Here is a 13,328-nt window from a genome sequence, read left to right as displayed (position 1 = left end):
ATGAGATTGCACCAGAGCAAGCAGTCTTGGATGTCCCACTCACACCCTCTGTGGTCTGAAGGCATGAAAGCTTGATTGACTAAGCTGAAAAACTTGCAAAGTGATAACTTTTGTATTTTGTCCTGGTTTGGAAATGTGTTTCATTGAATATTCAGATAAGCTTTGTGCAATGTGGGATTTGCATTATTTTTTCCCTGAAGCATGTCAGATCAAATAGAGACACAACCTACACAACACAGAGGTCTCCTCGTGGCTTGCACTGTTGTGTGACGTTTTTGTTGTAATTGGATAGGGCTTCTAGCATAAACCTGGAAAAATTGTAAACTGAAAAAGGCAATTGTTTCTGTCTGACTGTAGACGTATTTCACACCATTTGAAAATGTGCAGCTGGAAACAGCTTGCTAAGGTGACAGCCTAGTGCCACTGAGTGGGACTTTAGCCACTGACACTAGTGGGAGCATGATTTCACTCTTTTTTTCATGCAGCATCTCAGAAAAGGTCTTGTCCTCTGGTCCTTTAGCCTTGCAAACGGGTACTCAAGCCTGTTCAAATGACACACGTTGGTGTTCTTAAATCTGTTCCCACTACTGAATTTACATCTAAAGACAACAAACTCAGTGCAGAACAAAATCCTTTCGCATCACGTTGATTATTTTCACGCTTACCGGCACAGTTAGGGGCTAATACCAGAGGATGCTACCGGAGTTTCCTTTGTACGTACAGGGCAATGGTGGGGGATCACCACAGAACGAGCGCGGCCCCGCTGCTTGCGCGGGGCAGGGGGTGCCCGCAGCGCCCAAGTAACTTGCGGGGCGGGGAAGCGCCGGCCGCTGCCGTGCATGCGTGTGCGGGCAGCGGGGCCGGGGCGAGGGCCGCTCTCGCACAGCGGCCCCGGCCCTGCAGCCCCGCCGCCCGCCCGCCCCCGTGCGGGGCGCCCCTCCCGCCTGCCGGCCCCGCGCCCGGGCGGGCGCTCCCTGCGCCGCGCGGCGCGACCGGGGGAAGGCGGCTCCCGCCGGGCCCAGCGCGGCGGCGGATGGCGGGGGGGCCGCGCCCGGCGGGGGCCGGCGGGGGCGCCCGCTGAGCGGCGGCGGCGGCGGCGATGCCGAGGGGCCCGGCTCGGCGGGGCGCGCCCGCGGGGCCATGAGGGCGGGCTCCGGCCATGGCCCATGGCAGCGCGGCGGTCATGCTGAAGTGCGTGGTGGTGGGGGACGGCGCCGTGGGCAAGACGTGCCTGCTGATGAGCTACGCCAACGACGCCTTCCCCGAGGAGTACGTGCCCACCGTCTTCGACCACTACGCAGGTGAGCCGGCGGGGGTCCCGCTACCGCCGGGGGCGGCAGCCGCTCTCTCCCCTCCCTCCTCCCTCCATCCCCTGGCCTTGCCCTGCCGGGGGTCCGGCAGGGGGGTCGGCCGGGCTTGCCCCCCCTCACCCGCTGTGTTTCTCCCCCCTCGCAGTCAGCGTTACCGTCGGGGGCAAGCAGTACCTGCTGGGGCTGTACGACACCGCCGGCCAGGTGAGTGCCGAGCGCTGCCCGCGGATCCCGGCCCCGTCCCCCCGGCCGCCGGCGATCCCGGCGCTGAAGTTATTCGCAGGGCTGTGGTCCGGGCCGGGCGGTTCAGAGGAGGGTTGGCGGGGGGCGATTGATAAAATCCAGCTTTAAAAGAAAGCCATCGATCCAACCTCGATTCCCGAGGGCGGGCAGGCGGAGACGGGCTTTATTTTTAGCGGTACTGGGGCCGAGGCGCCACGGCATCGCCTGGCGCTGGGGTGGGGGGATGCCCGGCGCCTGCGGGGCAGTGCTCCGGGCCGGGCATCGCCACTGGCAGACCCCTTCCTCGGGGGGCCGACCCTCCCGCCGGCTTTCGGGGTGGGAAATGTGCCCCGTTCAGTACAGAGGGCACACACTGCCTCAGCCGCCTCGGGTCGGATGGAGAGCTAGGCTGCCGCAGCTTGCTTTGGTAGTGGTTTACAGCACTCAAATAGCTACAAAGAGTTGTTCGAACTAAAGGTGGAAAATAACAACATGTAATCCTCAGCCACTGCCTTTGAGATAACGTGGGTTTCTTTTGCTGTCCCAGACAACTCAAGTGATTAATTTGGTTAAAATCATTACAGCCAATTGTGAAAGATGCTGTGATGTCAGCATGGCTCTTAAGTAACTTTAATGATGGATAAAATAGTGGATGTTTGGAGGGTCACTGGTCTAGCAGTTTCTAAAGGGCTTCATAATTCAAATAATCTCTTCCTGAGCTTAACTTGCATGGCACCAACCACGAGCCAAGTACGGTCTCCAGGGTTAGAGTAGTTTCTGGGGATCACTTATTTGAAACTGTTTGTGAAGAGCCTGACCCCAGGAGGTGCAGGGCATATACAGAAACGCAGCATGGGTGTCTGTAAAGTTGTGTATTCCCTATATTAAACTTCTTCTTGCAGTATGAGCATGTGCTTTGGTCTCACATGACCTCAGACATGCTTCCTTGTTGTAAAGAGCAACTCGTAAGACAATCTCACTGAAGTCGCGTAGACTGAAGCCGTAATTTTTAACCATGTTGTTCCTATACTTAATTGAACAACTGCTGCCTGAATTACTGTACCTTTTTAGATCTGTATATAGCCTTGAGGTAGGGAATCAACATTTAACCACTTTTATATCTTTGTTAGGCCTGAAATCAGTAAAAAAATTAATTCCATGAGAATTGTAGGAAACAGCGCCATTTCCAGAAAGCTGATACCCTGAAGGATGAGACTCTTCCCACAAAGACTGACTTCATGCCTGTCATGTCCCTGATATAAACACAAGCTAGTTAAATTTATGCCAGCTAAGTGCATTTCTTATTACTATCATAGTCCTGTTTATGAATAGTAATTAGTTCAGAATACGGCTTTAAAATGTTGCTTAAGTAGGTTGCAAAGTGAGGATCTAGTGCTCAGACAAAGCATCTAGTTAGTGTGCAACTATTTTTTTTCTTTTTTATAGTGAGCATTGGAAAGTGTGAAAGTGAGCCTAGCACGTCTGTACATATGCATGGTTAGTTTGGGGGTGCTGGCTCTGGGCTTGTTGCTATTAATGTGTGTTTGTGTTAGCTCTGTGCAACCTCAACTAAGGTGGTTTTGTAGTACCCCATTCTGCCTGAATGTGCTGACTGCAAACACAGGTGACCTCTGGCCTCCTCAAAAGTCAGTAGGGTAAACTCACCAGTTTACAACAAACAGCAAATTAAGGTGTTCCTGTTACACTAAGAAAAACTTTTCAGTGTGAAACTGTATATAGAGAAAGTTGAGGTAAGCTTTTTTCCCCAATTTTTGAAAAGCTGAAATCTTCATTTTGAATTCCAGGGCAGTTTTTGAGGCACCTAGAAATAGATCTTGTTGGCCTGATTCAAAGGACCCTCAGTTCACATAGGGTGTTTTAATGAGGCTACCTTTACAGATATATCTGGTCTTGGCAAAACTCCTCTTTTAGTCAGACCCGTGGTACTAATAAAACCTTTACCACTATCCCCATCCCACTTCAGCACGTTTGGGGAACTGGTGGATGTCAGAGACTGCCCACAGGAGCCCCATCCCAACATCCAGTACAACTAAAGAAGGGAGTCTGTATCAAGATGCCAGTCCAGCAACTTCATTCAGTTAGAAGCTGCTTTGTCAGAGCAGCTGACAAGCCTGTCTTCCCAAAGCTACACAATAATAGAAAGCTTACATTAAAACTTAAATATATATAGTAAAAAGCAGAAAAGACATGAGTTGATGGTGTCTTCTCTGTGTTGGGGAATCAGCATGCTGTACCTGGTACATGCCTGCTGCTTTCAGTCCACAGACTTCTATATGGATTGAATACATTTCTGCCCAAAGCTGGGATTTCTATGCCAGCATACATCTGTGCTTTTGTCTCTAATTCTGTCACCCCCAAATAATATTACTGTAAAATATTGGCCTGATAGTATAGTTAAGTTTTATAAAACTTAACTTCTAGCCCTGGACAAAGTAAATCAGTCCAATCCACAGATCTCAATTCAGGGGGAGGAGGAGTGAAAGGGGTTAATGAAAGTTCAGATAGTGAACTTACTCCAAATCCATGCAGAAAGCTGTTAGCAAAAGAAAGATTAAAGACAAGATTTTGATTCATAGCTGGTGCACAGCAGGCTCATCACCCTGAAATACTGGCTAATCAGTGTGTGGGTCTCTTTAACTTGCGTGGTTATGTATTTAGCAACTTGTGACAGACTTTGCTTTGGCAGAGGAGTTGCAAGCTTTTGAGTTCATCCAGTACTCCTTTCTAGCTCGCTTCCTCACAACACACACAGGATCACATGTAGTAACTATAAGGATGACATAAGGCCTCATATCTTCATGAGTTTAAAGTAGGTTGAAAACAAACCTATTAAAATTCCATTTTTTCCCTGGTAATATGTATAGCAAGGAAAAATGCCACTAGTGGTTCACAAAGTTCAGTTTACACACAGGCCTTTGAGTGTTTGTGAGTTCAAGAAGGCTTTTCTCTGTCTGAAAATACTGAGGCCCTGGTTCAGCAGAAAATAGCCAGTACAGCTGCTGGGCCGTGGAGGCTCAGAGAGCCCATTTGGGTTTGCAGCTGTGGAGGCAGCCTCCCATATCAGGGAGGTGGATGGGAATTCAGTGCCATTCCTCCAGCAATTCCTCCCAGAGGTGGAGCTAGCAGCTCCTTTTAGCATGCACTGGGTGGGTTTAGAGCAGGTCTTGGTTTCCCCAGATGAGAACTGTGGGACCTAGCTGTACTGAAGACACATCAAAGCACTGAAGTTTAAACATGAGGTGCTTGTGATGCTGATGTTTGGAGGCCTCTGGCTTTGCAGCAGCCTCTTCTGGGAGACAGCATGTCAATACTGCTCTTCATGGAACAGGGGTGCATAGCAAAATCGGTTTGGGAAGAGAACCACGGCTTCATCAGGGGTCTGTTAAGATCACCATGTTGGAGAGATTTTGAACTGCTGGGAAGTGATTATCATTTTGCTCTTCCAAGATATCAGAAGTAATACTGTCAGCTCTCAAGATGTTAACATTTTTGGAGGAATGTCCTAAGCACTAACAAAGAGGTGCCATATGTCCCTTTGCCATGTCCCAGGTGGTCAGAATAAGTGGTAGGACACACAGGAGTTGCCTTTTGGCGATTTTGCTCTATATTCAAGGCTGTTGTTTAAAATGACAGTTGGACTTTATCCTTCTGCTGGTTCCTTTGCTGTAGGATTTTAATTCAGAGTGTCCCCTTCTTCCAGCGTGTGCCGACCACATACAGGGGGAAGCCTTGCTCTGCTCCTGTGTCTTTGCTGTAAAGGATGGTTGGGATCTAGAGGAAGGATGGGGGAGGCTGCAGTAGCGGAGCCTGTACTGCTTGTGTTGCTCTGGGAAGAGAGATGCTGAGGCATGGCATGACTGTTAGGTACAGATTTGGCACCAAGCCAGCATCTGGGCAGAGCAGGGTATGGTGAATTATGAGGCACTACAGTGCAGTGCCTCATAATAACATTTATATCCCTCAGCATCACTTACTGTTGATACTAAAGGGGCCTGGTCAGACAAAGCTGAGGTGAACTGTGTTCCTTGGGTCTCTGCTTTTATATCTCTATCTTAAACACCCTAATACAGGGTCTGATAAAATGAAGCTCTTGGTGCCTTCTCACCTGTCCCCAGAACAGTACCAGAAAACATGGTATTCACAAGCACAGAACAAGCCACTTCTTTGCACATGTCAGCTCAGATGGTCACAGTGGTTGCAGCCACAGCCATCTTAATTCAGATAAACTGATTTTTTGGTTGTAACAGAAGCCGTGATGCTAAAGCAATTTTATATTTCAGTTGGTCAGGCTGCTGAAGTGTACAAAGCTAACTCAGTTATTAGGGAGATGAGTGTCTGCATTAAGGAGAGGTGTAAAAACAAATGGTTATAAATGTGAAGGTGTCTGTGTGTGAGGTAGTTATTAAAATGGATAGTTCTCAAACCTGTGGTGGTTGCTAGCAGTAATCTTAATACTCCTTGCTGGCTCTTTGTCTTGGCTTTGGTAAGTAGCCCTGGTCTAGCCCTAGGTACCACTCCAGTATCTTACTGAGAAGAGAGGCAGCTGCTGCTCTGTTGCGAAATAGAAATGTCCCTCCTCAGAGCACTCTGCTCCTTCTGAGTGCCCCTACCAGGCAGCCGTAGCTGCAAATGTCAGCCTGGAGTGCAGCAGTCTCACACAATGCAAAGCCTGCCACCCTTTACTGCAGAGGTGTAAACACTGAGACCTCCAACATGAATTTGGCAGATCTAAACATGAAACGTTAGCAACTAACATCCCGTCCCCTTTCTGCCCCCCCTGAGCCTCCCTCCTCCCACATGCTTTTTGCCTTGCTCCCTTTACATGTCCCAGCCGAGCTGGCAGCTGGCACTGGGGAGGCTGTGAGCTCATGAGCTCACTCCCAGCCCAGCGTGCTGGCCTATGAATAGCTCAGCCTCCACTGAAGCTGCTCTGTGCCTCAGGATGTTGCCAGCCACGTAGATTTAACAACTGGATGTATAGAGATAAAATAAAAACATGCCTAGATTCTCCCTTTGGAATTTAAATTTTTCAGTGTAAGAGGAGGTGAAGTGCCTGAGCTAACAATCTTTGTGTTTATAGCTCTCTAGATAAGGGTTTAAGCAAAGACAGGCTTTCTCTTTAAAAAGAAAAGGACTTATACCTTCAGATTGGTTATTAAAAATGGCCTGGCAACAATAATACTCTCAGTGCAAAGCCTGCATCTAAACGCCTCTTCGTGAGGTGTGACTCATGCTTTGAAAGCACGGCAGCTTTCCTAGAAGGATAGGTAAGCACTGTTATCACCAGATGGGGAGTTGCAGAATGGGAGATGGTGTTCTGAGTTCCCAGAAGCATCCACTAGATAGATGTTGGAAACTCCAGACAGTTACATTTCATTTTCAGAGTGCCAAAAGCCCCGCAGTACTTCTGAATAGTGACACTGAGTTATGTTAAAACCAAATCTAAGGGATGCATTTGAAAATGTAGATCCAGGATATCTTTGCCACTTCAACAGCAAGTTAATGGCAGACCAAAATAAAGAACACAAAGCAAACCAAGTTTGACAGGTTCTCTGAAACTTCAACTTTGGATATGTTAGAAGCACATTTTTGTGAAGACTACTGACCTAGGATGGACCCTTGCTAAACACTGATTACATGGCCAAGTTAAAAGCCCTTTTTTCCCGGGTTAAGAGTCAGTAGATATCCTTTAGTTTGTGACAGAGAGCTGCCTGAATTTTACTATTTTTTAATTTCTTTGAGGCACAGTGGCATCTTACAATGCTATCTAAACATGACCAGCTAAAAAGGCAACGCCAAATACAAATAGTTACTGCTCTTCCAGCACAATGTTATTGTGTATCCTCTTACTTCCCGAGTTCATTTTAAGATGGTGCGTGCACCTGCACTCAGCTGAGTATCATATAATCTACAGCTGTGCTGCAGGAGGCAGGAGTGATGGAATGGGACAACTGGATAAGGTAGCATGACTTGAGGAGTTTTTCTCATAGGGAACATATGATACCCTGGGAATTTTTGGCAGGTCCATACTCAGACTTCTCCATTGAAATCTGTTTTCTTTACAAAGAACTCTACATATTTTGGTAAATAGGAGAAGTATAAAAAATGCAGTTTTCATTTACAGCCTAACTCCTGGTTCAGCCTACATCTTAAAAGAAAGTAAACAAAATTAGATGGAGTACTGTCTCCATAGCACGGACCTGCAATGTAAAAGGGTGTGTTAGGGTCTAATCCAAAGCTCTGTGTTAGCTGGCACCCTACTGCTGATTTCAGTAAACTTTGTTCCAGTTCCTTTATTAAGAACACATGGACAAAGTGGATGTAAAACCTGCTTCAGCAAGGTTTTGTTAGTCCTGGGCATTCAAAATGACGAGCCAGCTCTTCCTACCCACATACACCACTACCCAAAAAATCTAGGAAATTAAAATGGTTTTGCCTTTCGCTGCATGTGGGTTTTCTTTAAATCTTTGGCCTTCATCTATCTTCATGTATCAACCTTTCTCTGTATATGTGGGGTACTAGAAATTAATCTTTAATTTAAAGGGGAAAAGGATGTGCTTTTTCTTTATAGAGACTCCAGGAACCTGGTAATTAAGAAACAACATAAAGCACACTGATTCAAAATTTAGCACTTGCATTTCTAACAAAATTGCTCCTCCCCTAATGAGGAATAATGCAAAATAAGGACATAGAGGAGAAGAATGGTGTCTTTTTACTGCTCTGTTCTGTGGTTTTATAAGCAGTCTGTTTGTTTGAATTGGTGATTGGGTGAGTTGTGTTAAGAAAAATGTCTGAGTGCTATGTGACACTTTCAGCAGTTCTGAAGGGGTTGTGTCATTTGACACTTTACAGTTAGTGTCCCCATCTGTTTTAATCCTGCTCCATGCTGCATCTGTGCTGTGGCACGTGTGCAATAATTCTTTGCTATGCCAGGCACTCGCTGGTGTGCACATAAAAATGCAGGTGGCAGCATTATTCTCCAGAGCAAAGCAACATCTGTCAGCATCCTAGGTGAGAATATTGCTCCACATGAATAAAACACAGATTCAGAGTACCTCAGGCAGCTTGTGCTCTAAATTAGATGCAGTCATGAACTTTAAGATCATCATTAGGATTAGGACTTAGTGCTATTTCCTTGTTGGTCCAATTTCCAGTTGGGATTCAGTGTTGGAGTCAAGAAGGGATGGATGCCAGGTGTGACCTGGGATGTGTCTTTAGTTATGACCAACAGATAGGCCAGCCACAGGCAGTGAGATGGCTTAAAAACTCCTCACCTAAAAAAAACTGCCTATGGTTTTTCTTTCAATTGCCTTAACATCTGCTGATGTTCTCATCTTCAATGGGAGCTGTTAGCCCAAGCAAATGGAACTTGATATAAAACAATGTGCAGAAGACTCTTAGGAACTCCTTTCATTCCACAAACTCTTTCACTGTGATGTGTTCATTCAAGGTGCACATGATGGCCCTGGCACACTCCTGAGAAGTTGTGTGATGGGAGCTAATCTTGAGGAGGCAGCAAAGCTGTAATCTTCTATGTGTTCCTCAACACTGGACTGAAGATGTGCTTTTGGCGTTTATTTGTAAAAGGTGAAAGGGAATGGAACACCTAACTGATCAGTCTTGTTTGTCTGATCAGTCTTGATACAGGTAGCAAATTAAAAGACATATCTAATATATGGATAACTGTATTAAACCAACTCTACTCTGTAGGCTGTTTTGCCTGTGACAACAGGTCATGTTCTGTGAAAATAAAGTCAGAGAACCTATCTTTCCAAAGAGCAGGTTCTGCAGAGGATCTGTCCAGATCTCCTGTGTCAGGGTACATTTTATTTTTTAACTTTATTTGCTGTATCTGAAAGAATGGAAAACCCTGATTGTTCATGGCTGCAGACACAACTGTGGTGAATTCCTTTCCTGGGGAAAATGGAAATCTGGTGAGGAAAAAATGCTGTTCATAAAGTCACTGACAGTGGGAAAGAAATGCAGAGCAGGACTGAGATTTCTTATGGGCAAGAATTGAAAGGGTTTGTCTATGCCAGCTACTCTGCCATTTCTTAGGAGCTCCATAGTGGGTAGACAACAGGTTTAAGTGAAGGCATTCAAGTGAAACTGTGCCTGCAGTCAGCTGAATACATGTTCTGTTGATACAGATGCCAAAATAATAAAGCCCTATAGAGAAAATTCAGGGACATGCACTTTTAGAAAACCAACTTCTCATGGTGATGGAGAGAAGGGAATGTGCTGTTGAGACCATCTAGGAGAGTAGTTTAGCATCGCCACATGGCAAGATGTAGCATTTGGACAGTACTGAATCCCATATTAAGGCTAGGATCAAATCTGATCACTTAAAGGCCATTTTGTATATAATTAAAGAAACATGCTGTCCTTCCCGTCTCTAATGATCTAAAATCCATCTTAACTAGGCTCCTTCTTCCAGCTAGTTATTTCTGTCTATCCAGAAAAGCTTTTCAGAGATGTAAGCAGCTGCCCAGTTCTCAAATATGCCAGGAGGAAAGTTTTGTTATTTAAAAAAAAAGGTAATTCACAAACCCTGGGCTTTTTCAATGTATAATTCATATGTCCTTTGAACAGTCCTCCTCACAGGAATTCAAAAATGGATTTAGATCAGTTTACTTCATTTTTAGAATACAATGGAAGAGCACTTACTCTGCATACTTGCAGCCTTTTCTATAAATTAAAAATAGATGCTGGGCCCAAACCAACAGCTTTTTGCACTCTCTGGGAAACCTGTGCTAACAAACCACAACAGGACAATTCTTCTTTCTTTAGCAATGCAAGCTGTATCCTCAGAAGCCTGTGAAGAGACAGAGGGTCTGTAGTGCACTTTTCCCCTGCAGCCAGGGAATAATCACTGCATCTTTCTTGCTTTGCATGTTCAAAAGCTAGGGGCTACAGATGTAGGCAACTGAAAAATCAAATGCAGTCATCAGCATAGCAGAGCTTGGGTCGTGGAATTGGCTAAGCAGACATTTGATGACAATGCACTGCCAGTCCAAACTGCAGCTTTATGCCAAATGGTCCTGCATTAGTGGTGCCTTGTGAGCGGCAGTGCCAGGAAACCAGCATCCTGGGGGACACTCCACCCTCCTTCCTTGCAAAGGGTTACAGTGTTACACAGCCCAGACTGAAAATTTTGAAGTGTTTTTTAGCCAGGGAAGCAATTTATGCTTGGCATGGGGCAGTATAGGCCACTTCCCTCTCTCTCCTCCCCCACCAAGTGTCTTGTAGAATCAGAAACCACAGGGTGATTCAGCGCAGTGAAGTCTGTTTCCTGGTGTACTTCTGCAGTAAGCAGTTGCTTTCAAAACCTTTAGATAGAGGCTTGGCCTGGTGCTTATGACAAAGCTGCAGATCAGCCTTTAATTCCAAATAAACTGGGGGAGATGGCAAAAGTATCAGTTCAAAATCAAGTGCATGACTTGAAACGGGACAAACAGGACACTTTGTTCTGCTTTTGGTCTGAGCAAACCCAGAGGTAGCTGTGAGTTGTTACTAAGTTCATCAGTCATTATGGTTCACTTGTTATGTTTTCCAAAATATTACAGGGGGCCTTCTGAAACAGACACTTATTTTCAGGGAGGAAAACTGAAAAATGCAGTCTTGAAGGACAGGTTTGAAATGCATTTCAAAAACTGAAATATGGCAATTCATAATGAGAGAGGACTTCTGATTCTTGTTACTGTGAATTGGTTAAAACAGACTTTTACCAGGGATTTTACTCTGCAAAACTCTGCCTCACTGCACTCTCTGAGCAGTAGTGATTACCCTTTGCTGCATGAAGGTTGGATTCCTCTAGCAACTCTGCCTGATGTCTATTTTTGGCTTCCCCTCTAAAAACAGATGGTTGGGAGTGAGAACCTCTCCTTACGATTGCTGTTGTAAGCTGTGAAAGCAACAGATGGTTGCTAACACAGAGATCACAAATGCAGAGGTTTTGAGCTCTGGTTTTTCTTCCAGTGGTGCAAGCTTTATTTTGTTTCCACCCATCCACTTTATACCTCTTGGAATAGAAATAGGTTTATCAAGGATATGTAAGTATAACAACTGAAGCACTGTTAAAATTTCATTCCTAAACTGCAAAAGGCATAAAATAATTCATTACTTTGGTTCTGTCAGAACAAGACACTGAGTGTGGATTAAAACATGACACATCTTAGGCCCTTGCATCAGTGTTAATGATATACTGTAATTTGGTTTTCTCCTATGTTCTTAAAAACACTAGCAAAGAAATAAAAATTAACCAGACAGATCTAGGTTAGCATTGTCTTCACGACTTGCAATGGCAGATCTGAGAGGCCTGGACTTCCTCAAAGGTCTTGGTCAAGGTGTGGGAAGGTATTGGCTGCAAAAGATGAATTGCCTTTCATCTCTGGAGCAGCCAGAGACCCTAATACCATTGCAGGTGAGCAGGAGGCCTGTGGTCTCACACTGCTAACAGAGGGGTGTCTCTGCAGACAGACTCTGTCTCTGTCCATCACTTCAACTTGAGCTGGGAGGAGCGTGATACCATAAACTGGGGGAGCTACAAGGTCTCTACGTCCAGAACCCCTGTATGGCTGCACCTCGCACATCAGTGTTCTAATAAATATAAGGAGTAGTGCTTTCTGTGGGTCAAGAAGGCTGTCCAGAAATTATTATACTCCACAAACTTGTCTGAGTTTATTATTATTTTTTTTAAATATCCCACTTCACATAAGCTGTGTACATCAAAGGCTTTTGGAGTGCTTTGCAAAGACTAATGCATTATTAAGCTATCAAACCCCTACAGATGGGAGGATGCAAACAGAGAGAGGATAATGATTTGCTCAGGACTACATACTGTGTCAGTGGCAGAATTTGGAATACAGTTTCCTTTTCTTTAGCTGTGTCTCAGCTGATATCCATAGAACTGGGCAAAAGTATCAGTTCAGAATCAAGTGCATGACTTGAAACGGGACAAACAGGACACTTTGTTCTGCTTTTGGTCTGAGCAAACCCATGAAATGAGGAATATTATAATGCTGCAATAATACTGTATGCAGTCTTCAGTCTGCATACAAAAAGTTTCTCAATACCTCTGTTTCTGGGCAGGTTGGAAATAGCCAGATTTTGGACACGTTAGAGCAAATCCTCTTCACCATCCAAAGTATGTATTCAAATACAAGGCAGCAGAAAATCTCAGGCAGATTATTAGGTACTGTAACATGGAAAAGGAGACCTAAAGGATAGATTTTAAGGAACCAAGATAAAGGCAATGCTAGACATACCTTCAGCCTACCATAAGAAGACATGGTAATTTTAAAGCCTGAATTTCCATTCTCCACTTTATAAACAAACCCCCCTGTTTGTAGTTGAGAAGCCAAGTCCTTAGCTCCTTCATCTCATCTTCATGTCTGTTGTGTACTGGCAGCTGTCCTGGGTTTCCACAGGGATACTAGGGAAATTATGAACAGACCTGCTGCAGTGTCATGTCTTTTAGAGGGATCACAGCTCCACAGAACATTAATTAAGCCAACATTCTTGTGTCCAGTTTTGTTTGAAGTTACTACAGCCCTCATATTTTCTGTATTCACCTGCTTCAGCAAACAATTTTTTTTAAACTCTAGAGTATGCTGTTTCACTATTATAGCCTTGAGTTTATGAGACTTCTACTGACTATTTCAATCCTTAGGGGCTTTCTTGCCCATCTTATTCACATTCTTAAAATATTCCTGCCAATATCCTTAAATATTTTCAAAGTCTAAATATACATGCAGTGCCTCCCCCAATCAGATT

General features: G+C 45.1%; 1 protein-coding gene across 2 annotated transcripts in view; it reads left to right on the top strand.

Moving 5' to 3' along the window:
* The first annotated feature begins 1,049 nt into the window (after positions 1-1,049).
* The window catches only part of RHOQ (ras homolog family member Q), a 19,431-nt gene continuing 7,152 nt past the window's right edge, over positions 1,050-13,328 (top strand). For both annotated transcript variants that reach the window (XM_084203419.1, XM_084203418.1), the window contains exons 1-2: positions 1,050-1,301; positions 1,456-1,514. In XM_084203419.1, coding sequence (XP_084059545.1) covers positions 1,160-1,301; positions 1,456-1,514 — 201 coding nt within the window. In that variant the 5' untranslated portion in view covers positions 1,050-1,159. The remainder of the gene's footprint in view (positions 1,302-1,455; positions 1,515-13,328) is intronic.

The sequence above is a fragment of the Fringilla coelebs genome, assembly GCF_963513975.1.
Source record: "Fringilla coelebs genome assembly, chromosome: 3".
NCBI classification, from domain to species: Eukaryota; Metazoa; Chordata; class Aves; order Passeriformes; family Fringillidae; genus Fringilla; species Fringilla coelebs.
Note: the sequence above shows the minus strand (reverse complement) of the source record. Positions and strands in the feature narration are given on the sequence as shown.